General features: G+C 41.8%; 1 protein-coding gene across 2 annotated transcripts in view; it reads left to right on the top strand.

Moving 5' to 3' along the window:
* The window catches only part of RGS17 (regulator of G-protein signaling 17), an 87,310-nt gene that overhangs the window by 52,726 nt on the left and 7,527 nt on the right, over positions 1-27,057 (top strand). The window contains exons 2-4 of one of the 2 annotated variants that reach the window (XM_012723695.1): positions 9,718-9,861; positions 23,822-23,899; positions 25,575-25,809. In XM_012723695.1, coding sequence (XP_012579149.1) covers positions 9,743-9,861; positions 23,822-23,899; positions 25,575-25,809 — 432 coding nt within the window. In that variant the 5' untranslated portion in view covers positions 9,718-9,742. Of the gene's footprint in view, positions 1-9,717; positions 9,862-23,809; positions 23,900-25,574; positions 25,810-27,057 lie in introns of both variants that reach the window. The other variant, XM_004673943.1, reaches the window with a different exon arrangement.

The raw sequence follows: 27,057 nt of genomic DNA, 5'->3' as shown, positions 1-27,057 counted from the left end.
AATAATAATAAAAAAATAAATTAATTTTTTTTCACTTAATTCTCACCTATCCTGGTGAAACTGATAATATGATTATCTTGGTATTCTAATTGCACGACCTAGCACAAAATGGTTCATTAACTTGCTCAAAGAGTAAGAAAAGGGGTGACATGATTTGAATTCTGAACTGCTCCACGAGGGCGCCTGTTTCTGGTCTCACACCTGGTACAGACAATGCCCATGAGCAGCTGCTGCTCCTGTTACCCACGTGCTGATTTGCAAGACACTTGCTATAAGTCATGAAATGGACAGTAGGCATTTAGAAACATTCAGAACAATTTGAGAGAATAATTTCATGTCTATCTATTCAAAATCTAATCGGAAAAACGAATTGGACCTTATGTTTTGCATGTTTTTTTTTTTTTATTATCCATTTTATTATGATTGGCCAAAGTATTTATAGATGTCTGTTTTACCCGACTGTGTCTGGCTCTCGCTGCCAATCTCAGCTTCTCATCACAGAGTCAACCTTCGCTAAAAGTGAAACTAACAGGGTTCCTTCGATCTATGCTGTTCCACGGATACGAAAGACAGGAAATGGTTCATCTTCCTACCCCCAGTAAGACCTGTCATTTTTGCTTCTCATCTCATAGTGGATTGTGAAAAGGGCTCCTGGGCAGAGCCTTCATCCTCACCGCCTTCATCCTCACCGCCCTGCACAGCTTTCCGATAGATGCTACCTGCTCTCTAGCAATGAGGGAAATGTTTTTCTGTGAAATGAAGAGTGTGGATGGAGTCCTTTCCATCACTTGTGGGCTTCCTGGAGGTTGGTGTGTTTATTTAAAAAGGAAAGAGATTGAGCAGGTGTAAACTTCCTAACAGGGCTGGTTTGTAGTCATCATTTTGTTTAAACAGACATGCTAAAACAGTGGGCTATAGGAGTGAGGACCACAGACCCTCTTTGACTTCACATTTTCATCTGGAGTTGAATATGAGTTATTGAAAACGTTTACTAGTTATTTGATCATATGTTTAAATGTCTGTGGGGGGGTGGGTTTAGCTGTTCATTGGATTAAGACAAAATATATAGAATGTAGCTTTGGAAAAGAATAGATAATACTTTATGTGATGAATAAGTGGCAACAAAGTGAAGCTGTTCTTCAGAAAGAAGGTACTTTGATGTTTCATTTGGGGTGACCTACATTGGCATGATTGTAGACAAAAGATTTAAATAGTATATAAGGTATTACAGCAGACATAAATGGGACTTATTTTGAATTTTAGCTCCTGCTAGAAATGCTCCCACATAGTATTAATCTCTTTATTCCCGTTTAGCATGTTTATGTAAACGTTTCTCTGCATTGAATTTCCACAGCAATTATCCCTACTGTGTAGCTATCTGAAATAATTATATGAATAATCACTATTAGGCGCAACAGTCTCTGCTACACCCTTTTGAAATGTTGAGGGTTTTCTTTTCACAATTGAATTCTTTTCTCTTTTTAAGGCTTTTTTTCCTTTTCCTTATGTTAACTTGCTTATCTTGTTTATGCAGATTGAAATAATGAGATTTGTCTGCTCTCGAAAAGCCATTTGATGAATCTTAAAATGAATATGTCACATAGATGAAAGTTCAGCCAGTCCCTTCCTAAGTAAACACGTCACGACTCTTTATGAACCACTGGTATTTTCTAGAATGGCACAGTGAAGGTGATTGAGTCTGCTCGGGATTCTTATGGTCACCAAGGAGTGTTTGTGACAGAGATTGTTCTGCCTGCAATATGTGTTAGTCTCTTTCCTAAAACGTTCACCCTTAAGCTAATGCTACCATTCTAAATGAAAGCAAAGTCTGCAAAAGTGAGCTAAAAAGCTGGATTTGCTCAAGTGCTACTTGATCAGTATTGGCCTTCTGGACTTGCTGAAATTGCTTAGTAATTGAATGGCTTTCACCTTCCTTCAAACTGCTAATCTGGCCTTGGAGAGAGAACCTTTTCTACTTGCCTTGACTAGGAGGAAGTTTTCTCTTTCTCTTGTTGCACTTATTTCACACACGTTGACTCAACCCCCCCATTCTGAACCTTACCCGTGTGGCAAACTTCCTGGAAAACATGGCAGTTTTACCACCATTCGTTTTCAGGGTGTTGGTATTAAAGTAAATCATTTAAAGTGGATATGTGAAATTGAGTACTGATTTACACTAGATTCCGAAATGCACGAACATTAATAGGTGTCAACAATTTACAAAGAAAAGCCACGGGTCAATGTCAAGAAAGCTTTCCGTTCTTTCTTGTCTGAGCACAGGGGGGAGGGTGGCTCCATGTGGGCTGACATCCTTGCTTCTGCTCACAGACTGTCAGTCCTTGTGGGAGCTTAGTGGGAGACATTCTCCTTCCATGTCTACCAGCAGCAGAAAGATCAGTGACCTGCTCTTGCCTCCATGAGCTTTTGCTCTGGTAAGAAAAGCTCACCAGTGGCAAAGGTGCTTATCGGTATGGAATTACAGGCCCCAGCGGAACAAGCAGTGCCCAGGCCTTTCCCGAAGGTTCTCATCTGGGAGGTCTTCCACAGGTCCCAGGGATAAGACAATGGGGGAAAATCTGTGATGCTGGGGGCCAGCAGTTGACACAGACTGTGGATCCAAGTTAGAGCAGAGTGGCAAGTGGCAGCCATGTGGATAGAGAGAAGAGCAAAGTAAGGTCCGCCCAGGTGGCAAGGAAGCAGAACAGGGCTAGGGGGTGAGATGAGCCTCCCATGGAGACCAGGTCAGCACCTTCAATGCCTTTTCTCCTGCTTGGTGCTTCACCCCGGGGGTAGACTGCCTCTCTGCTCCGGTCACCAAGCTTCAGGTGGCAGCTGAGTGTGACTTGAACCAGTGCCTCTCAGACTCCCGTGGGGGTGAAGGTCACCTGGGCTTCTTGTGAAAATGCAAATTCAATTTGAGTAAGTCTGAGATATCTTGGCTTAGGCATAAGAAACTTCTAGGGGGTGTGATGGTGCTGGCCCAGGGTTGTTACTTTGGTTTCAGTTTGATATTTTTTCAATGTGTTATCGATGTAGCATTGCATTATAGCACGTAAGTCGCAGGTGTGCATCATCATAAAGGGGCGCCTGTATAGACCACACTAAGTTCACCACTGAAAGTTCAATTCCATCCTTCATCATAGAACTGAAGCTTTTTATCTGATTTGTCTCCCTTCCTCCCCACTCCCTTCTGGTAAGCACACATTTGGTCTTACAGTCTAAAGGTTTATTTTTGTTTCATTTGGCCTTTCTCCCTTTAAGTGCCACACTAAAGAAATCATATAGGGGGCCCTTCCTGTGGCTCAACAGGTCAGGACGTAGCAGTGCAAGCTGGCCGCAGCTGCTTCATTTTGAGTTTGGTCCCCGGCCCCAGAGGTGACCAAATGGCACAGCAGACCTCTCCTGTCACATCCACTGCTCCCCTCAGCAGTGTACTTCATCAGTCTGCCTGTTCTGCTCCCCTTTCTGTCTCTGGTGAAAACTCTCGCCACCCCAGCACCTATGGCCTGTACCCCAGTTCTGTATGCATAAATAAAGTCTTTAAAAAAGAAATCACATAAGACTTGTCTTCTGACTGGCAAAGGCCTGCACTGTAACAATCCGTGTGAGACCCAGGTGGCCTCAGCTAGTCTTTTGGCTGGGCAGTGATATTTAAAAGCCCATCCTGCAATTAAAAAAAAAAAATTATCAGGTGTTTTTGGTGACTATGAAGACACAAGTTTGTCAAGGAGTGATAATAAAATGCAATGCTTATTATGTGATAATGCCTGTGATAATTCTGTGTGCCCTTGGTACCCAGCTAAGGTTACTTGTAGTGGTAGAATGCGTATTTCTCTTCTTCATAACTTCATTGTACAACAAACAGGGGCACCACAGAATCATTACTAGACAGTTATGAATTGAGAGCTTACTCCAAAGATGCTACTCTAAAAAAACATGCTTAGAAGAAAACACAACATTGAAAAAAGTGCAGAATTGAAGGAGAGAAATTGTGATGTTTTGTGATGTAGTAGTCGCTCTTCTGGGGACCAGAACTTGCCCTGAGCCATCCAGGATGTCTGCATCACGTGGACTCTCAGGCTGTTCAGAGTTTCTGGGGGACACACATCAGCCAAGAGCAGAGGGGCTGACACTGAACCGCTTCTGTACTTCATAGACGGGGAGAGACAGGAGCGAGGGCCTAGTTCCATCTGCATGTGTCTTCATAAATATATATGAAAACATCGTGAACATGGAGAGAAAATGTGTCATTTTAACCATCACATGTATATGTGTGTATGTGAATGTGTGTGTGTATCACCTTGCAAAAGGAAGTTCTTACACATGATGACGGTCAGCCTAAGCGCCCCAACACCTGACCAGAATCATAATCTTATTGATAATTCACTCTCCTTGCACAAAGAGTTTGCTCTTTGACTCTCACAGTCTGAATGTGTTAACAAAATGCTAACTTATAAAACACACACTGAAAAAATACCCACTCTCCCCCTTCCCAGAAAAAAAACAAAAACTGACTTGGATACATTTTTAGTAGGCATGTCATGAGGTACAGCCGAGAGTGGGAAACTTGCTCTGTTAGCACAATGTGGGTGCTGAGACATTGAGGGGGGAGGGGAAGGTGGGAAGAGCACTCAGTGGGAGGGAGCACAGTGTAAATGGTGGAGGACTGTGGTGGTGGGAGCACATGGTAACAGCACCAGAAGGGGCACCCTACACAGCCAAAAGAAAAAGTGCACCAACGTGACATCAGTAAAAATGTTGGCTTAGGCCCTCCCTGGTGGCGCTGCGGGTTAAAGCACAGCACTGAGAAGCTAACGCCACTTCCACATGAGTTCGCTCCCCGCCTGCCCCCCGAGGTGACCACATGGCGCGGCAGACCTCTCCTGACCCGCCCGCTGCTCCCCTCAGCAGTGGACTTCATCGATCTGCCTGTTCTGCTCCCCACTCTGTCTCTGGTGAAGCCTCTCGCCACCCCTGAGCCTCTGGCCTGTACCCCAGTTCTGTATACACAAATAAATAAATCTTTAAAAAAAAATGTTGGCTTAGATGAAGCAGGGTGATTATCAGTAATTTTCAATCAAGGAGTGAATTGTTTCCCTTCCCAGGGAACATGCATGACAACTAGGAATAAATATCTTTTCGTGATATGTTGCCTCCGTGTCCATCCCAGTGATCAAGAGGGACTCACAATCGTGGCTTATTTATTTAGCAAATACCTTTTGGGATCGAAGCAGTGCATCTCATCCATATTGCGAAACTGAATGTTGCCACTGGGCGAGACAAGATGGTCATGATTATGATGAAGTTTGATTGTTGGCTGAGGAGCCGTTTGTGAGTTGAGACTCAGTTCTTTTATATGTGATAAAAATTACTGTTAGTGGTGAAATGAAAAACCTAGCCATTGGTCTTCTTTCTTCCCTGGGGAAGACTTTGTTTAGAGCCCTAGATAGGAAGATCCTACAACTTTACAATCCACCCTATAAGAAGTGGAGTGATCTCTCAGGCAGAAGATACTGATGGGCATCTTTGACATCTGTAGCCAGGAAACACTGTTTCACCAAATTTTCGCAACCTTAAGAGCAGCTCTTTTCAATACTCTCTCCACTAACTTACTGAGTAAGCTCACTGCATGGACAAGGATTGTTCCAAGGATTTTACGCTAGTGGTGATGCGCAGGCGCGTTCTGATGTCATTGGTCACTACCTGTAGATGAGGTAGCGGGGACACAGGGAGACTCAGTGACTAATGAAAGGTCGTTACCCAGACAATGGCAGTGGCCAAGTTTGGCCAGCGACAGCTGGGCTCTGGGCTCGTTCATGCCGTGCATATGGGGCTGGGTTGAGGCTAAATGGGTGTATGTGTAAGCTTGAGATCTAAAAATATCATTCCACTGAGAGTGAGGTGAGAACTGTAGCATCAGTTCTTTTCCAGCTCAGCTAGTTCTCCAAAATTGATAATCTCACTACAGCAGTATTTTGCCCTCTGAGAGATCTTGGCACATTCTTTTTTTTTTCCTTCCTGAGTTAGCAAATATAAACACTTAATTTTTCCTTTCTCTATTGTATACTCTTGACTCATTGGCTCAAAAGTTTTTGATAAATTAGACTAGGTCAACAATCGTCTCCTGCTGTTTGACTTGACAAAGGGTCTTATTTTCCTACCTGAAGGTACAAAATCACTCTAATATGTTTTCTTATCTTAATTATCTAATTTTTCTAACATCTATTGGTGATTTATTTGGAGATAAACTGTGTGTTGTCACTTGGAGATGTATTTTTTTGATGCAGAACTCTAATTGTCTCCATACCATTTATTGACTTTTTTCTGAATAATATAGATGTATCCTCTAATTTTAGCTGTGAGTACATATTAGTCTGTCTCAGCTCTCTGTCATTCCCATAGCTATAAAAATATCCTAATTTTTATAGTTTCGTATTTATTGCTATGATACAATAGGACAAGTATATCCACTTGTTTTTATTTGCGGAAACATGCTGGTTATTCATTGCTCTTTATTATTCTAAAGAACCTTTAGAATCCATTTAGAATCCAAGTAATAAGTTCCATGAACAATTCAATTAGAATTTTTATTATAATCACATTGGACATAGAAAATAATTTGGGACAATAGCATTTTAAAATGTTTTTAGGAAAATAACCTCTCTACACAGATGCTATTTTGTATTTTTTGAATAATGTGTGTAACATTTCCATAAAGTTCCTCTATGACTTTAGTTAGAAATATTACCAGCTAGTTCTTTGTTCTTATGAGTCAATTAAATTATGCTGTTCTTTGATATATCCTAATTAGCCATTTATATTCTATTAGAAATATATTGGTCTTTGAAGCCTACCACGTATCCTCATTAAATTTTCCCTAATGACTTGTCTGTTGAATCTCTTAGAATTTCCTTGTAGACAATAATATCACTTATAAATAGTAAGATGTATATTTTTCTTTCCAACCCATATTTATTGTTTATTAGTTTGTTACATTAGTTAGGAATTTCTCAATTTTAATGTTGGATGTGATCGGCTTTTCTTGTTTTCTTGTCATTAATGAGATCTCTTGTAAAATTCACTGGTTCAATAAATACTTTTATGTACTAGATGGATGTAGTAGGTAGCTCTACATTCCAGCAGCAAAGAAGAGACAATAGGCTACCTTCATTGAACTTATTTTCTTATTGATTAGACAACAATTCATAAAATCTATAATATAATGAATGATGACACCCAATATGGAGAGAATTAAATATGAGTGGGTGGTAAGTCATGTTGAGGTTGGCTGAGGGAATTGTAGTTTTATTTATTTTATTTAAAGATTTATTTATTTATGCATGAGTGAATGGGGTTACAGGCCAGATGTGTAGAGAGTGAGAGGATTCACAGGAGACAGAGCGGGGAGCAGGACAGGTGGATCTACTGAAGCACACTGCTGAGGGGAGCAGCGGGGAGGCAGGAGGGGTCTGCTGCTCCATGTGGGTCAGCTTCCTGGTTGGGGATCAAGCTCAGCTTACAGTGGTAATAGTGCTGCGACTTAACCTCTAGGGTGCCAGGGAGGTCCAAGGGAATTGTAGTTTTTAATAAGCTAATTTTAAATAAGAATGCCCTGAAAATATAATATCCATGCAAAACTTTGAAGCAACCGAACCCTGAGTATGAAGCAGTAAGTGTAGTGTCTGTGACATGTTTTGTACCAGCCAGGCACGGTGGAGGAGCAGTAAGGTGGCCATTGTGGTAGAACAGTGAGAAGAAAAGTGGAGTCCTTCACAGAGGCTCTTAGAAGTGATGGAAGACAAACTTGAAAAAAATCTGGCCTTTTACTTTGAATAAATGCAAAGCAAACTGAAAACATCAGTGGATCTGGGTGGAAAAGCCAATACATGTTGAGTGGGTTCTTTGCTGAAATCATCAGCCTTCTGTTTTAAAAGACTGCTTTGGCTGTTGGCTAAAAGTAGAATGGAGCTGAATGGGGAGAGGAAGAGTTGGGGAGCATAGGCAACATGCAGGAGACCACGCCATCTCACACTTTCCGGTCTGCTGATGTGGGTCTGAATGAAATAGAGGAACTGAGGATGACCCCAGAGATTCTTCTCTGAAATTTTCAGAAGATGAGGCTTTTCATTTCTTGAAAGTGGGAAGACATTAGAAAGCGAGATGTAAGACTGTCGCACGAGCACATCTTATATTTGAGACTCCACATTGAGAAAGACAAGTAGACATGTCAGGTAGGTCATTGGATATATGAGTATTGAGTTAAAAAAATTATCTTATTGGGTATGTAAATTTGGGGGTTTTGAACAAAAAGCTGGGAGGTTCCGTAAAAGCCTCAACAAGTTCACCCAAGAAATGCTAGAAAATAGTTCTAAGGATATGACACTGAGGTCATCTTAAATTTAAGGGTGAAGTAGGTAAATAGGAATCAAAAAGACTGCGAAGTAGGAAGTGAGAGAGCAAACCAGTTAATGAGCTGTCTGAAGGTCAAGAGAAGAGAAGGCCATTTAAGGAGAATGGAGTCATCACCGTGTTAAAGGCAGCTGACAGGCACAGAAGATGTTGACAAATGGCTGTGAAATTTAACAATATGGAGACATAGTGGTGTTTGCAAAATGCTGTAATTGGAGTGTTGGACAACTTTTTGAGAGTGCAAAAAGTGATCACTGTATTCAGAAATGAAAACATCACTTTAAAAGTATGAACTTACAGTGCCAAAATACTTTATATTTTTAGTATTTTTAGTCACACATATGGCGATACATGTATATGAGTTACATATATTACATATTTATAAAAAACATCATTAGGTAGAATACATTCCTTTTAAAAGTTGCCATGTTAATTCAATTTTATTCTACTAAAACATAACTTTCTATTTTATCTTCATCAAAGACCTAGATAAGGATAGTTCCTATAAATAGGTGGGAATTCATTTGACTTGGCTGGTAAGGTCACAGATACAACTCCTGTATCCCAATACTTTCCTTATCTCCCATGATATTTAAATTTCACCAAAGCAAGTCCCCTAGATTTGGTGACTTTTATCTTTCCACTGTTCTTTACTAAATTAAAATAATTTTCAAGTGGTGGGAGAGAGCCGTTATTGCCACAGGGACACCTAATAGATAGTCATTTTGCAAATATTATCAATTCTGGTACCTGGAGGGTGAGTCAGAGTGCCAAAAAGGAGACTAAGTGTTTTAAAAGGGAGTGAGAGAGCCCCCCCAATGAGCTGGTCTTCCTCTTGATGTTACATAGTCAGAAGACTTTGGGCAATGATTTGCAAGGCTCAGTTAACCTTTCTGTAAACATCAGTGGAGAAATAAGTTACACACACCCCTCATAGTCAACAAAGGTGTTCATGAAGGAAGCAGATGTAATCATTCTTGAGTAAAGAAGGAAGTTAAAAGTAAATTTTCAAACCTTATCATATTTGCCTTACCAACTGATGTTGATTACCTGCCAGCATTGTTACTATGATTTTATGGAGCAGATTATGGTAGACCTTTGTTGCTGAAATTTTTAGGATATTCCCCTGAAATTCTTTCTTGTGAATTTTTAATTTGATTGTTAAGGTTTATTTTTACCCTTTCCTAAAATCTCTCTCCCATGTCCCCCTTAACCCCCACTCCACCTTTTAATGAAATTATGCTTCCTTCATCGTAGGCAAGATACTCTTTCTGTAATTTTTCATACCTTATGCTTCTGTCTCCTCAGCCACTTGGGTTCTGAAGTAGCTGAGATGCGAAAAAGACAGCAGTCACAAAATGAAGGAACCCCTGCTGTGTCTCAAGCACCTGGAAACCAGAGACCCAACAACACATGTTGCTTCTGTTGGTGCTGTTGCTGCAGCTGCTCCTGGTATGTCACTCTGTGTGGTGCCACATCTGACCTGGGTAGCAATTCAGGTGAATGTGCTTGCTAGTTCTTGGCATAATAGAAGCTTCTCAAACTTTGCAAACAGGAATGACTGGAGACCATCACTGATGTAATGCAAATCTGTCCACAAGTAAAATATATTATTTCCTCAGGGTCTTCATTTAAATAGATAGTAAGAAATAATGAAAAATTACTTCATATCATGTTTTACTCATCCGTGCTTCTTAATGGTTGGGTAGAGATGAGACTGTGATTATCTACTCATTTAGCAATAAACAGTCTTAGACAATGTTCCTGAGGGTGCAGGAACATGCAGATAATGCAGATTGGAGCAATCACATGCAGTGTTTTAGTTGGGGTGGTGACTCAGAAAATGGTGGGTCAAGCGAGAAACCAAGCCACAGGTGCCTGCCAACAGGAAGAGAAAGAAAAACCACAGAAACTCTGTCACAGACATGAAAGGCCAGGAGCTTTGCTGGGTGTGAAAACCAAATCAGTGAAAAACTGAAGTTATAAATCCTGCTGTCCACTGAAATATTTATAGACCGTGACATCATGTAACATCTCCATCTCTGTTTTTGTTTATTTACTTGTTTGATGAAGATTCGGACAACCCGATTCCCAAGGCCCATCCTGTGCTTAATGCCCATGATTCAGCTACCTCAGAAAACCTACTCCAGTTCTCAACTCCCCAAATCCCTTCAAATAAGAAAATTAATAAGGAGGCCCAGAATCCCTGAGACGTATGCAGAGGAGTTTCCCAGAGGGACACTAGACTTCTTGAAACCATAAGTTTGAGGATCCTGTAAGAGCCAGTGTACAAGTAGGCTTTCTGGCTTAGCAATGGTCTTTTAGATCTCTCTTGTGATTTCCTCTTAAAGAAAGGTCCGCTGATGGCATAAGTCTCTGTTCTCAAGCTATCACCACCTACTGTGATATGAGTTTGATCCCCGGCCAGGGAGTGACCCACATGGCGCAGCAGACCTCTCCTGTCTCTCCACTGCTGCCCTCAGCAGTGTTGTTCAGTAGATCCGTCTATTCTGCTCCCCATTCTGCCTTTGGTGAATCCTCTCATACACACACACCCCCTCCTCACCTTTGGCCTATACCCCAGTTCTTATATGCACAAATAAATAAAAATAAATCTTGGAGAAAAGAAATGGAGGAGTGAACTTCAAATATATAACTGCATTAAACATTAGAAAAAGAAGGGAGAGATTACCTCGCTCTGGCCCTAGATCATGAAATGTAACATAATATCACACAGGGACTCAGGGTGGTGTTCTGAAGTCACACCAAATGGGTTCAAGTCTTGTCACACACTGTCTGTGTGAGTGACCCTCAGCAGTTACTGAAAGCCCTGGTCTTTCAGTTCCTCATCTGTCAAATACGACAATGAGAATGCTTGGTTCATAAGGTAATTGGAAAATGTACATGAGCGAAAGCACAGCATGAGTTTAGAACAAAGCATAAACATAGTAAACATTTAGTAAGAGCTAGTTTATTGGCTCTTTAAAGAGAAGCTGGCATGCAATTATATGTATTTTAAATTATTTTGTCAAAATGAAATTATCTTGTAATAGAAAGTTACCTTAAATTCCAAAGACAGCATCTCAGATACATTGATACTTAATATTGAGGAGTATACTTCTTTTCCTCATTTGCACTGTGCCATATTATTCCAGTAATCATTATATCTTTCTCCCCAAACTAATTTATGAATTACTGCAGGATTAAAACACCAAAGCAGAATGCTAAAGTTTTGTTGCATGATGTTTGTTTTCTGTCAAATATTTAGTGAGCCTTACTTGTTATTTGACCTGAAGACATTAGAAAGACATGTCTCTATGAATCTTTAAAGTGCCCATTAAATAACAAAGCATTTAGCTTAATGTTCTTAAGCATCCCATTGAAGAGATGACAGACTAGGGCTCATTAACTCTCTGCACCTCCAGGGGGCGCATATTTGGGCTCTAAACACGTGGCACCTTGGATGAGTGCGCTGTTTGCTCAACTAGGATATCCTTGTCAGGAACTATGTTTGTGAGCAGTGAGTCATGAATGCTTGAGGGTAGGCCATAAAGTGCACAGCCTATCCATTTACAAGTCATCTGTAGGTGATAAATAGTGGGTAATTACTATTGCAAACAACTTGACAAAACTTAAATTGTCTTAAATTATGGATTTTAATTGTGATTTTATTATCTTATGAAAATGTCCTTTATACATGGAGTTTGGAAGAAAAATTCTAAAGGCTGATTAGAATGGGAAAAAAGAATAAGAAAAAAAAGGAATATTCTTCACATTTCCCAGGGTAGGTCAAAGAACTGGAACAAAAAGCAACATTAAAAAACAATGTAATTTGGGGACCAAATAACAAATTGAGATTAAAACATAAAGTCAGAGTTATTTTCAATAGTACCTTTATCCTGTGGTTGATGTTACCTGCAGGATAGCTTAACCGTCTCCTCTTCTATCTTCTGATAGAACATTATGCATCTAGCATAATAGTAGCTCTCATGAAGATGCCCTCAATAGTTGGGAGTTTCTTTAAGATTTTAAATTAGGCAAGGAGATCTAGACGCCCATGCTTAGTCCAGAAGATCCACTTGTGGACTGGATCTTAAGGAATCCTTAATTTATGGTTCTAAGGAAAGTTCCTTTAGGTCTTCCTCCCCCTGAAGAATCTCATCTGCATAAGTCTTAAGACTGGATCTTATTAGTTTTCTGATTTGGACTTGGCCACAGACTAAATTTAATAAATTTACTAGCCCTGTGAGAGATGAAGTCACCTCCCATTAGTTTCCCAGACCATGGGGTAATCTAAGTAAATGTTCATCCCCATGCTTTGGGTCACCCTGCCCCCCATTTTTAACAAGTACCACCACCTCTTTAATTCAAAACAGTGCAAAAATAATGCCCTATTTTAGCCTGTGATGCTGTCACACTTTAGTTCTCTGCCAATGGATATACTAAGATGGCTTCTTTAAATGAAATCCATGTTTTCTGCATGATAAAAACCAATCTCCTACCCTCTAGAAATAAATCTGCTCACACTCACAAGGTGAATCATGTCATCTGTGGTGACAATGCATAAATTGTCTCATCTATATTTATCTTCCTCGGGTACCTGGTCCATCTAACAAGGAACCTACGTTAGCTGCATAGAATTTCCAGAGTCCTTACAACCAGATTGTCATCAATATCACTTACAACAAATTTTGTGGTTATAAAACTCTATCTTTATGACATAGGTAAATTTCCTCAAGAGTTTCTATAACATGCATAAACTTCAGATTCACGTAAAGATCTACCAAAGTGAACCTACATTTCCCAGGTTATAAAACATGGCCAAAACGTGGGCATTAGTACCGTGGGCCTTCTGTATGTCATCCATTCACTGATTCACTCATTTGCAATTCACCTCATGCCAAGTATTGCCTGCTACTTTGATATGGCTTCATTTTCACCAGTTTCTTCCCCATCTCTCAGTGACAAGGATATCAGTATTTATTATCATTCCCCCAGGTCACCGTCTAGAGAAGCTTAGCATTCACACTGCCTCTGCCTGGCCTTTGTGATACGTGGCCAGAACACTAGCTTCTAGAAATGACCAGAGTAGAACTGTCTTGACCGTTTCCATTGAAGGTATACATGGGGTTGCTCTGTCACACTCTCTACTGTGAGTACCTGTCTTTCTAAGGGTGCTGTGTTTATATCACCCATGGAAAGTGGATGTGAAGAAAAAAAAAATAATAGAGGAAAATATTAGGTCCAGTCTTGTTTAGGAGAGCAGAAAGAATGAAACAGGGAAGTGCTGGAGAAAGAAAATGAAATTAATTCAGACTGGAAGAAGCAAGCCCCAACTTAGCAGGTGGGACGGCTCACAGCCAAGCAGTGCCGGACCAGCAAGGAAGCAGGGAGGGTCTTGCAGGTGCCTGGGTGGAGGCACCCAGAACTGGGGAGTAAGGAGCGAGGGAAGAGCCCCTGTATGGAAGCTGGTGAGGGGCCACAGAGCTGTCAGGATTGGCCAGGAGGGAGCAAAAAGTCAGATGGTGGGAGCCTCAGGATGCGAGTGGGCAGTTCCCCTGAGAGAGGAGTCACGAAGGAAAGCTGTGTGCCAGTCAGGACCAGAGGGAAACGGACAGGAAAAGACGAGCATGCAGGGGAGTGTATTTGATGTGAGAGGGATTCCCGAGAAAACAAAGACTCGTCCTCTGGTGAGGAAGCCTTCCATCCTCAGGTGAAAGCAGGAAGAGACTAGGTAAAGTGGTTGGGTGCTGCTTCCAGGGCCGGTCTGCAAGGGATGTGAGTGGGCTCCACAGCCCCCAAGACCTCGCTGGCATCATTGCAGGGTCAGGCCCAGGGAGGAGCTTGCAGGTCTCTGCTGACTCGTTATCAGTGGTGATGTGGTGAGCCCTTCTGGGTCTGGAGTGGCCGGGAAGTGGCAGAGCTTCCGAGATGACCGTGGCACTGGGCCTGTGCTGTCCACGTCGATGGCCACCCCTCCCTTTGCCTTGGACAAGCTGATCACAGGGATGGTCATTTTGCCATCCTGATGCCCAGTACTGATTTTTGCACCAGCAATTTTCCGTCTGCTTGACATTGGGCTAATACCTTAATGGAATTATAGTATGTGCATTTAATAATTGAATCAATAAAAATTCATATTGAGCAAGTAGCTTTGGGCATTTTCATAACATAAAGTAAAATTTCATGCTTTAAAATAGCCAAGACAGTATTTGGGCTTATAAGAGTATTCGGCACATAGCAGGTGTTTAATATTAAGATATTGAAGGGATGATTAGCTTCCGATTTTCCATCTGAATCTGCTTTATGAAAGATGGAAGTTTGGGTCACACAACCAGTTTCAGAAATGACAGGTAACTGGTCCCGGTGCGTGCTCCCTGCTGTGATTGTGTGGCCGTATGCTCAGTTACTTAATACTGGGTAGGTACCAGTTGCTTTTATTCTCTTGTGTGTGTGGTGCTAGTGCTGGTGGCGGTTAGGTTAATGGCAGTAGAGAAAAAAGGATTCCAAGAGAGAGCACTAAAACCTGATTAGCATTGCTGAGTTATAACGCGAAGAACAGAACAGCAGCCTGGGGAGGATGCAGTGACAGATCAGAAACTGTCCTTTGTGACATATTCAGGATTTAGGACTTTACGCTCTTCTTGGGTATGGGAAGTGATTGCCAATGTTATGTTGGCAGGAGACAAAGTCCATTTTCTATTTTGAGCCTGTCCCCTTAAGGACAGAGAAAGATAAACTAAAAACAAAGAGAATTTGAGGAGACTTTTGAATTGGCCAAATTGAGAGATCTCAGGACCCCAAGATAAAGCAACAGTGAAGGAGAGAGATGCAGCTGAGGAGACTCAGGCACACCACAAGGATTTTCAGTAGGTGAAAGGGAGGAGGGGAAAGAGATTCCACGGGCTTTTCTTGAGTGGCTGGGTGGGGAGTGACCCCCCAAGGGAGAGCCTGAACTGGAGGTGGTTGAGGCCACGTTCAGATGATAAACTGGACTTGCTCAGCTGAGCTGCCCCAGAGTTGGCTGTTGAGTCTACAGATAAGAATCTGGATCTGTGTGAAAAGCAGGGACCTATAGACTAAAACCTCAGCAGACCCCAACATTGAAAGAGAGTCAGCAGAAAAGCTGCAGACCCCAAGAAGTGTCTGTCTAGAAGCGACATAGGTGCCCAGAGCTGGCACCAGAGCCAGAGGTGTCGAGAGCTTCCCAAGGAAGGGTTTGTTCCCGCTGCACACACCCGTGAGCCCAGGAGGATGAGAATCAAGAAGCTGCTTGTCATCCTGCTGGAGAAGTCAGGGACTGAGAAGGGAGCTTGGAAAGGTGCACAAGAGGAAGAAACTAGAGAGAAGCTTCCGCGGGAGAAAGGAGTGAGCCCCTCTTCAAAAGTTCTGAGACACCTGACCTTGTGGGTGAAGGTTCAGTTTGAGGGTGTTGAGGTACCTTCTAGATTTTATCAGAGAAAAATTTTCAGTTTCTAAAACAATGTGAAATTGAACTCTGCCAAATCCAGGCCAATAGATAAGCTAGCAGGACAGTATTTAAGGACTTCCCCAGCCTCTCTAAATTCATGATCAGACAAAAACCATGAGGTGAGGACATTTTTGCTACCCCACCGTATCTGGAAAATGTCCTAGCATCTGATTGGGATAGTTACTGTCCATTGATTAAAGTGTTCTGTTATTCTGTGGCGCCTCCTTTACCTTCTCATGGTTAGCCTCTTAAAACCTGCCTGACCCACTGGGACATCATTCCATAATGATTTGTTGCCTCTGTGTCAGATAAGACAATAAGATCTGCTTCTTGTGAGGATGAAGTTGATTGGATCTTAATACTGCTTAGCTGGGAGTTATAAATATTGTTATTCCCAGTGCTTCAGGATCTCTGTTGCAGGTACCAGTATCCTATTATAAATGCAGATCTATCTCAGGTATAGGAGAACTGGTTCCTAAGTAGAAAGCAAGCTCCTGCCATGAGTACTTTTACACACAGTAATGTATATTTCTAATAAGTACAGAACCAGTTGAATCAACCAATTCTATCAATAACACTGGAATAAGACTCCAGGTGTTTCATGCTACATAGAGGTCATGTTGCTCCACCTAAAGACTACACAGTAATTCCTGCAACATGCCCTCCTTGAATGAAGCCCATGTTCAATGTGTGACACAGGAAAGACACAATGTCACTGGAATTACCCAATGTGCTGTGTTCCTGCTTCCTGACATATCTGTGAACTTTTCGGCAAACGACTTAACCTCTCTGAACTTCAAATCCTATACTCTAACATGTGACTAATAACAGTTTCAAATTGGTTAGTTTAGGACTCAGTACATTCTCAGAGCCCACTGGATTGATAGTTACTTCCTAGCAAGTTTCAGGCTGGCTGAACGGAATCTACCAGATTTTACTGGGATTTGCCCACTGTCTGCTTTTCAGTAGTCTCTGCAAGCTGTCATTGATTGCAGCAAAGCCAATTGCTGTATAGCTTTCTGCCGATCCTCATGTCAGCCAGCATAGATAGAAGGCAGAGTTCCTGGAGCACCTGACAGCAGGATTCTCCATGCAGGTTTAATGTCTGCTTGGGATAATTTCCCTGCAGATGGCTGCCTTCATTCCTGGTGTTCTCAAGGATTCCTCCTGCCCCGCCCCTATATAACCATAAACACAGTAGCTGGAAAATACCAGGAAAGGAATGAGCTGGTGGTTGGATTTCTAACCTTCCTGCTGTCCAGATGTATTTCTGAGCACTAACTGCTAGAATTCTAACTCTTCCGTTCTGTTTTTATGATAAGGATGTTAAGTTAACTAACTAGGAGCCTGTGTTCCAACATAGCAGGTGCATTTTAAGAACGGAGTGATTATTGCCATCTTAATAATAGTATTTACTGGCTAAATCAAAGTCCATTTGGCCTCTTCAAAATATTTGCTTTCCCACAAAATCATCCACTAACTTAATTATGAAATTAATTATAGTGAGTGGGAAATTATAGTGGATGAAAGAAGAGCTTAAAATAGAATTTCAATCAATCTGAGAACTGAAGTAGAAGATTCTGAAGATAAGTATGTATCATATAGATAAAGTATATCTAAGTAACTTTAATTCTCCAGATTTTAAAGGGAAATAAAAATCCCTCTGTACCAAATGCGCAGCTTTGGTGATTTAACTAACATAAGTCTACATAGTCAACCCCGTGTTACCATGTCATGACTTGTTCAGTGCAGTTGACATTTGAAATCAAATAATGTAAATGAACCCAAAATGCATGGCTTGTGGGTTGAAGTAACAGTACACATTTAGTAAATTTTCGTGAAATTCATCTTTTCAAGCAGAAAAAACTTAGTGGCAGAAAGAGCACAGAGACAAATGAAAACATGTGTCTCCTCTTTCCACAATCAAAAGACAAATTTAACTTCTACATGCAACCCAAATGGACTTGAAATGGTTGGAGAATCTACCCTCAACAATGGCTCTTTTAAAGCAGTTTAAATAAAAACCATTTCCTGCCTGTTGGTAGCTTAAAACCATTTCTAATGGATTCTTCCAAGAATGTGTGACCTAAGTTTCATATTACACCAGCCAAGAGACATTAGAGCTCAATACAACTTATTATTAGAAAGGATAATTACAATATTAATAGGGTTATGCCTACCTTTTTAAAAAAGACTAATTCTTAAATCAAATGTTTTTGGGCTGGAGATACTCAGAACTAAATTTCTAAATACCAAAAAGAAAGAAGGGTGAAATTATGGGCCCCTCCCAAATTAAATGAGTCCCCCTCATTATTTCACTCAAAAAAATTGAATTATTCTTTTCAAATTCCTTAGAAAGATGCAATTATTAAAACTCCACACCTATAATAATAGCCTTTTTTTTTTTCCAAAGAAGGATAACAACTATCAGAGACTTTTGCAGTTTCCTTTTATTCTGGTTAGATGAAAACATTCTTATAAAGGCAACACAGCCATCTAGTGGGCAGATTGTCACGAACTGATTGTTTCACTTCAAAGATCAAGTTTATGAAATAAAAACCCAAGCCCAATGTGATGCTGATGTTAAAACATGGGCATGATTATAGAAGGAGGGGGAGGATTTTTTTAGGATGAGTGTTGCATAACATTCCTAGATACACATTTCTAAACACCTTTCCCATTCCCACACACCCCATTCAAAACCAGGTTTCATCACCAAACATACAAATGAAAGAGACAAAGGTCAAGTCCCAGACACGAGCCCAAATGACCTTGGCGGGTTTTAAAGTGTGGATGTGATTTGGCCACTGCTCCACCTCTGGTGCCTTGTTTCCCTTTGCTGTCTTTTCTCAGCAACACCTAGGCCCTGCCCCTTCCTCGTCCCCTACTCCCCAGAGTTCTCTTCCTGATGGAGCCAGTTCCCAGGGCTCTTTTGCAGAGCAGCACGTGATCTGCAGACACAAATGGTCCCACGACTTCTGTCCTCTCAGGCTTTTCCTGTCGCAGCTTGCTCTGGTAATCTCAAGTTCCAGGGACCCGAGAGGTTATCTCTCACCACTGTCTATTATATATAAGTCCTTTGAGCGAGAGCGCCTGGAGATTGGGAGCAGAGGAATAATGCCCAAAGGGGGTGGGGATTGCTCTCCATGAACTGGTGTGTGAAAGGTTTGCTCTTTCCAAACATTTGAGAGCAATTGATGTTTGTAAATATCTGACAAGGTAAAATCTACAGTTGATTATTTTATATAAAGCGACATGGCATTGCATAGTAAAAATGAACATGAGTAGAGAGGCCTGGCAATGTGGGTCCTGATGCCAGCTCGGCTCAGTTTAGTTGTGGGCATGGTGTCAGGTCAGCCTGGGTAACTCTCTCCCCTGTGGGAAACTGGGAATAATTAATAACATCCCTGCTTCCCTTCCAGGACTGTTAGGAGGAAGACATGGTAAAGTATGAGGGAGTGTTGCATGGTAATTACAGAGCGTAAGTCTTTAATTCCTAAGGTTGAAATAAAGTCTTTGATAAAGGTGGAGTTGCCATCTTAAAATGCGGCCAGTCTGCATAAGTAAGCCTTTCTTGGGTCAGAAGGTTTCGCTCTTGCTGTATAGACCCATGCAAGTAGTCACTACCACTTTCCCCGCCGTGACCTGGGAACATTAAGCACGGAGTGCCCGGGTCACCTTGCCTCACTGCCTCTCTGCGTTTATTGACCACATCCAGAAACACCCAGGCCTCTTTACAGCTCCCAACCTCTGTACTCGGTAGTTTTCATCCTTGGCGTGGAATTCCCTTCGTCCAGGTCTCCATCTGGCCAACACCTGCTCTTTGCTCAAAACAGTTTAATCATTACCTCCTTCAGGAAGCCTCTCTCAGTTCCCTCAAGCAAAAACAGGGATGCTGTTGCCTTGTCTAAGGACCACGCTGTTTCAGCTCTCATCACACTCCCTGATACTGCTCTATTTGAGAGCATCTGTCTTATTCGTCTTGACTTTCCAATCCAGGCAACGTAGTGTAAAGCAGGTGTCTCATATATATTTGTAAATTGTTAACATCTGAATAAAACTATGATGTTTTCTCAAGGAAAAAGACAAAAGAAAGGAAAAAGAAAGATTTCAAGAATAGCCTGCCAGTTCATTTCAGAATCTGAGAGAAATGTGATTCCATTTTTGCCATGGGAAATTTGAGGTAGAAGCTGTTAAATAAAAAGAAGAAGGGCCCTCCCTGGTGGCGCAGCGGGTTAAAGCACAGTATTAAGAAGCTAAAACCACTTCCGCATAAGTTCGATCCCCACCTGCCCCGGAGGTGACAACATGGCGCGGCAGACCTCTCCTGACCCGCCCGCTGCTCCCCTCAGCAGTGTACTTCGTGGATCTGCCTGTTCTGCTCCCTGCTCTGTCTCTGGTGAATCCTATCACCCTCCACATCTCTGGCCTGTACCCCAGTTCTGTATGAATAAATAAATAAATCTTAAAAAAAAAAAAAAAAGGAAAAGCTGGTAATAGTAAAATATGGAACAGTGACAGTGGGGGCTCCCCGACCCTTGATACCACCATCGTCCCTTGTGCTATCCCCTCCTCTGTTTTGACTCCTCCCTTCCCCCATCTCCTGCTGTATGTCTCAGATCTATGGTCAGCCTGCAAGTTTTGTCTTTTCCCTGACCCTACATTTAGTTTCTCTAGAAAACACGTATAAGTGAAACCATCCAGTATTTAATCTTTTTCCTTCTAACTTATTTTGCTTAGTATCATCCCTTTCAGTTCCAGCCATGTTGCTGCCAATGGAGGAGTTTCTTTTTGATGGCTGAGTAGTATTCCATTGTGTCTCTATGCCATATCATCTTCATCCATTCATCTGTTTTGGGGGCATTTGTGTTGTCTCCATGTCTTTGCTATTGTTAGTCCAGTCAGCTGGCTTCCAGGAAATGCTTAAGCTTTGATTGAGACTCCACAGTGAGCACTGCATTCACATCCTACTCTCCCTGTGACTTTGTTTGTTTAAAAGGTAGAAATGTTAAAGTTAAAAATTTTACACACACCCTAAAAGTAAAAGTAATGTGTCTCCATAGAATCCTTTGCTACTGCTAAGTTTGGTGTTTTCCTTTCTGCTTTCCTCAAGCACAGATGATATCCATGCACTCTTCTAGTGCAAATATCTCCTATAATTGGTTTCTTTTAAGAAGGAAAAGAAACACACTATGTTACTTAGAGCAGGACCAAGTGAGATTAGAGGCAGGTTATAGTTTTTTTCTAAGACATAGTTGGCAAACAGCCTAGTACCAGCTGTTCTCATTTCTCTTTATCTTTCAATGGCATTATCAGTGGCTCTGGATGATTGAAACTGTGAAACCACTACTTTTACACCAGTACCGAAGAATAGTGGCTGGTCAGTAGCTTGAGTGTGTTTTCTTTCTGCAGGGCTGTATATGTTGGGTGCAATGTTAGATCCAGAAATGGAACAGACAGTGAACAGTGAAGCATTTATTGAATGTCTATTATAAGTAGTTTAGTACAAATGTGTGTCCATATTTTACCATCTGCAGACATGAAAGATATAAACACAACCAAATATTTCATAATGATCACTCTAATATGGTGGCATTTGGGATGTTTGTAGATATCACAGAAACAGACAGAAGAGCCAGAATTCATGTTCAGAAACTTGTGAATCATGCCTGTGGATTCCAAGTTGGTTGCTCTACAACAAAGACACAATGGAGAACAATTTTTTTTTTTCAAAGATGTTGCATAACATGAGGTATATCTGCATTTGTACAGCACACTTTGTAGTAGGATGTATGGAAACAGCAGGGTAAACTTCATAAGGAGCTGACTATTTAATCAGGGAAAGAACTCTTTTTATAGTACATTATACATGCATACACATAAGCTCAGTAAAGCTTGACAGAATAAGTATCAATTTCCTATTTAAATAAGATCTTCCTAGAGCTTAGAGAAATTTGAATATTGTATGCATTTGGCATGATTCATTCCTCCCAGGAATGTCATGGGCTCTTGTTAATAATATATCCCTGTCTCCTCCCACCCACCTTTCCAAAGTTACTAGCAATCCAGTAGATTGCAGAGAAGCTCTTACCCAGAGATCCTTTGAGCAGTCAATGAATCTCCTCTAAAACATGTATATGGTGTAAACATATAGCAACAAGGAGGCTGGGGTTTCCCAACTCTTCTCTCACATTCACAGCCCATACACAGAGACCTGGAAACCTCTCTCTGTACTCCACCTAGCCGTCTTCTCCAGGTCGACACCCTCTGCCAGGCTTTGACTGCTCAGGCCAAGCAACCCTGCCTCTCTGCAGTCACTAGTCAGTCTGCTGGTGTCTGTGTAACAACGGGCTCTAGCTCCTGGCCCCAGGTTTCCTTGGGCTGCCCCACTTTTGTGTGTGAGCTACTCATTGACTTACCCATCAGTCAGTCCTGCCTCTCTCCCTTGAACTTGCTGAAGGAGAACTTAGTTTATTTCACATATTTTTTTTAAATGAAAGTGCTCTTTTTTCTGACAAAAATCCTTTCCAACTCTTTTCTGCCAGTCATCCACCTTCTCAACTAAATTCCCTGGCATCATCTCCTTTCCAGACTGACCCCTCGTCTTCCCTTTGCAACATTCCCTCCATCCTTACCTCACTCCTGAGAATAAAAGAATGACTTAAGGAGACATGTCTCAGTTTCCTTACCAACCTTCCAGATTAAGAACAACTACTTGTGGCAGCTGCCCCCACTAAGCCCTTTCTTTCACCACAGCCATGCCTAGCTGCCCTCCCCTGAAGACACCAAGAAGCAGTGTTGCTTCATTGCCTACCAGAGAACGTGTCCCACGTAGAGATAACAAGGCCATTCAGCTGAGCTGGATTTGCTTTCCAGGCGTCCCACATGTTTGGCGCCTGCCTTTGGCCCACTCTGACAGCCCCACCTGCACCACACTGCTCATTCATCTATAAAATGTGGGTGATGAAATGAAGGTGCTGCACATCACAGGGACTAAAAAAGAACTGTTTCCATCGCCCTTGTTGCATAAATGAAGGAACCAATGAAAGAGACATTACCTTGGGCTCTGACAGGATCGCGTGGAGCTCCTCAGTTTCTAGACGCAGGGGTCAGTGTGCTCATACAGTAGCTTGACTTGTGCGAGGTCCCGGGTCATCCTCCCCACATGGCTTCTGGGTCGCTGCCTTAGCCCTGCATCTGTCTTGGATACTCCTGGAGCACCGGGAGCGTCCCCATGAACTGCTGCACCAGTTTGCAGAACTGGCTGATTTTTCTTGTTCTGAGCTACTAAAACCCAGTGGGATTATCCGAGCATTTAGAATCCTCTCATATGTACGTCGCCGGTCAAAAACCCCTCCCACCCGATGTCCTCCTAGCCAAACCCTCCGAGTGACCGGAGACATTGAGGCTGACTTACATCCAGGACTTTGAACTTGCGTGCGTGGGGGGATGATGGCGTTGGTGACAAGGAACCAGGTCTGTGCGGCAGGCGGGTGTGAATTCAGCAAATTCTTCTTCAGATGTGGATGCATTTTTATTTTATTAGACTGTGAGTGAGGGGAGACAAATGAAAAACTCTTGACTAGGAATATGCAAAAGTCAAAATGCCATGCTCCTAACATGGATTTGTATCAAATATGGAAATCTAATTATGCATCTCCTAGAATTTAAGTGGTTCACGTTATGTAAGGTTGACATCAGGATGACAGGCATTTTTGAGATTTTTTTCTTCCTTGGATATGGCATGGAGTACTCTTTCCTCCAGTCCGCTTGACCTTATCCACGCCTTAAACCCGAGATTGTGCCTTCTGTATTACATGTTCTCGCATAACTGAGAAAACAATTCTGTGAAACAATATTTCAAGAAATATTGTTTCTTTGAATAACTGGTTTTCCCTAGACAAAATAAAGTGTTATGCTACATTACAGCCTCACTGTTAGGAACGAAGAGAGAGGGGACGGTGCGGGAAGACCCACGCACACCACAAAACTGGAGGGCGTCCAGGTGCTAGAGGAATGGTGAGTGACCTCGCGCGCCTGTCTTGTGTTTGTTTACTGTTACGTGACTGAGGCTTACGGCTTACCTCGTGCCTCCTGGCACGCTGCAGAGTGGTCTTGGGAAACGAATGTCCGCTCAGCCTGGGAGATCTTATTTTACAAAGGCAATTGGTCTTATTGATTTTTCTGTTAACTGTGGTAAGCTATGAGCTGAGTCCTTGCTTGAGTTTATCTTTTTCTTTTAAAAACTAACGCTCTTCAAATTGTCCTAATTTCTTGCTTCCTTTCCTGAATTTTTGTTTGTTTGTTTTTGTTTTATGTATAGGGGATAAATCTAAAAAACACCAAAAGTGTTATGGAATGACCTACATTGGTCCAAAAACTGGCATCAATCCCACCTCCATCAGAACAGACTTTTGCTAATTATTTTTCCCAAAGTATGAAGTTGAAGTGATCAGAACTACAGGATAAAATACATGTAGATGATGAATATAGCTAGAAGAGCTTTCTTTTTCTGCTTATGAGGAGGTTTTAATATGGATGTTTCATAGTAGTTTTTCCATCTTTAATATTTTGTGGATGAATAAGGATGTTCAGACATTTTGGACCAGTAACAAACCTATTTAAAATACTTAGTCAAAAATGTAAGAAAAAGGCTCTCCCTGGTGGCGCAGCGGGTTAAAGCACAGCACTAAGAAGTCAAAGCCGCTTCTGCATGAGTTTGATCCCTGCCTGCCCCGGAGGTGACCACATGGCATGGCAGACCTCTCCTGACCCGCCAGCTGCTCCCCTCAGCAGTGTACTTCGTTGATCTGCCTGTTCTGCTCCCAACTCTGTCCCTGGTGAATCCTCTCACCCTCCGCATCTCTGGCCTGTACCCCAGTTCTGTATGAGTAAATAAATCTTTAAAAAAAAAGTAAGAAAAAAAATAGGTACTTTTTTGACCAAATGATTTTTAGATTGGAAAGTTATTAAACAGACCTAGTATGACCAGGATCAATTTAGCCATAAGGAGCTCTGAGCTTCTCTCCTCCACTTCTTTGGGAGATAAGCAAAGAGAGTAATAACTGGTGTTTTCTGTAAGAAAACCTGGAAATATTTTTTTTTAATCCTCAGTGTCATTCTACAGGCCCTGTACTTATCAACTGTGATAGCTCCTTTCATGGGTAACAATTCATTCATAGCACTTAATAGAAAAACCCTTGACGTGGAGGAGATTATATGACAGATGCACACACTATATTCTTGTTTTAGGTCCAGTGACAAATGAAAAATTTGCTCCCAGAAATGAGAAGAGAACCTGTATCTTCTACTTGAAAATTAAAATCTACATCAGATGCAAACAGAATGTCAGTTTGCCCCTAAGTTATTTACAGGTCATACCGATCAATTTATACCATAGTATTAAGAATCGAGTGTTTCCCAACCTCATCAGGAACTTATGATGACCACACGGATAGTGTCCGTGACCTTTGCTGTCTGAACACATAGTTCCAAACATGCAGCCTTTGCATACAGGAACACCAAGACCTGGAAGTTAGTTCCCAACCTAGCTCAGCATTTATCTCTCAGCTCAAGCCAGGCTGAGTGGCAGGGCCACTAGATGGCAGTCATTGGCTAGACTTGCAGTCCACTCCTCCGGGCTGCCCCACAGGTTGAAGTCACCTTTGCTAATGGCCCCATTCTGTCTTTACAGCCAAAACCCCACTTCAGATGAAGTCTTGTCCTGGTCTCAAAATTTTGATAAGATGATGAAGGCCCCAGCAGGAAGAAATCTCTTTAGAGAATTCCTCCGGACAGAATACAGTGAAGAGAACCTCCTTTTCTGGCTTGCCTGTGAAGATTTAAAGAAAGAACAGAACAAAAAAGTAATCGAAGAAAAGGCCAGAATGATTTATGAAGATTATATTTCCATACTTTCACCAAAAGAGGTAAACATCTAGAAAGCACTGATGCGGGCTTCCTGACCCCATGGTTGAACGAAGGCGGCTGTTGTTCCCAAGGGGAGCGCGTGGAGGTGGGCAGGCTGAAGGGCTTTTCCGGGTGGACAATTTAGACTTTACTTGGGTTCTCTCTGAACACTTCTTAGACAGGTAGCTTCCCCATCATGCTTTGATCGTTTAGCTCTGGCTGAATCGTGTGGTAGCTCCTTGCTTCTTACAACTAACATTAAGCCTATTAGACACAATTTGCTGTGCCTTAGTGTGGAAAAACACTGACTTTGGGATGACAGTGTTTCTCAAAGTGCGATCCCCAGACACCTCTATGAACAAAACCTGGAACATTTGTTTGAAAAACATATTCTTGATGCCTACCTTGGACTTCTGAGTCTGAAATTTTGAAAACAGAGCAGGAAACTGTACTTTTGACAGGCTTTCTACACACACACAAGCCTGAACACCTCTGATAGAGAGGCTCTCGGAAAACAAACCTACCACATTTATTGATGCTGATGATAGAATTTTTACAAGACTGAGGAATGGGCCTTTGTAACCCAGTAATGTTCTTGAGGGAGATACAAGGTACAAGGATAATCCTGATTATTTTACTTATTTTAGTCTTTCTGTAGTGGAATGTGCAAACTATTGTTTCCTAACCCCATGGTGGAAACGATGAATAAGACATTGCTAACAACCAAATAATATATCCCAAATAATTTTCTGAAAGTCCATTGGATCCTCAGACATGGTGCAGTCACCAGGGTCAAAATCATCTGGTATCAGGTATCCAGGCCCCTGGTATGCTGAGTGACAAAGGCCAGAGGTGTTGAGGTTCCGAGAATGCACTCACTTTTCCACACCAACCTTTATCTCTTCTGTTTTTCTGAGAACACTGTGAATTTTACTTGTGTATTGAAGTGTCCTGACCAGTATTTTCTGCTCCCAGGGTTACTGCCACGCTTCTCTCTTGAGCGTGGACACTGATGGAATCCCCTAGAACTAGGTCCCACTAATCACTGCCTCATCCCACACTGGAGGTGGCCCTAACTTGTCTCATGCTCACTACCTTGACTCTATAGGGTCAAACATAGTCTTCTTTATCCATCTCTCTGTAATTCTATCTAAGCTACTGCATTTCCCAAGAGGTATACCTATCAGTTAAAAATTAGGTTACCAGTACCATTCATGCTCTCCAAAATCCTGCAGTGTTTTTAGAAAACGAGAAAACTTTTAACTGTG

Source organism: Condylura cristata, unplaced genomic scaffold (genome assembly GCF_000260355.1).
Source record: "Condylura cristata isolate star-nosed mole 26May11 unplaced genomic scaffold, ConCri1.0 scaffold00001, whole genome shotgun sequence".
Lineage (NCBI taxonomy): Eukaryota > Metazoa > Chordata > Mammalia > Eulipotyphla > Talpidae > Condylura > Condylura cristata.
The sequence above is the reverse complement of the archived record's forward strand: the minus strand, read 5'-3'. Positions and strand labels throughout refer to the sequence as shown.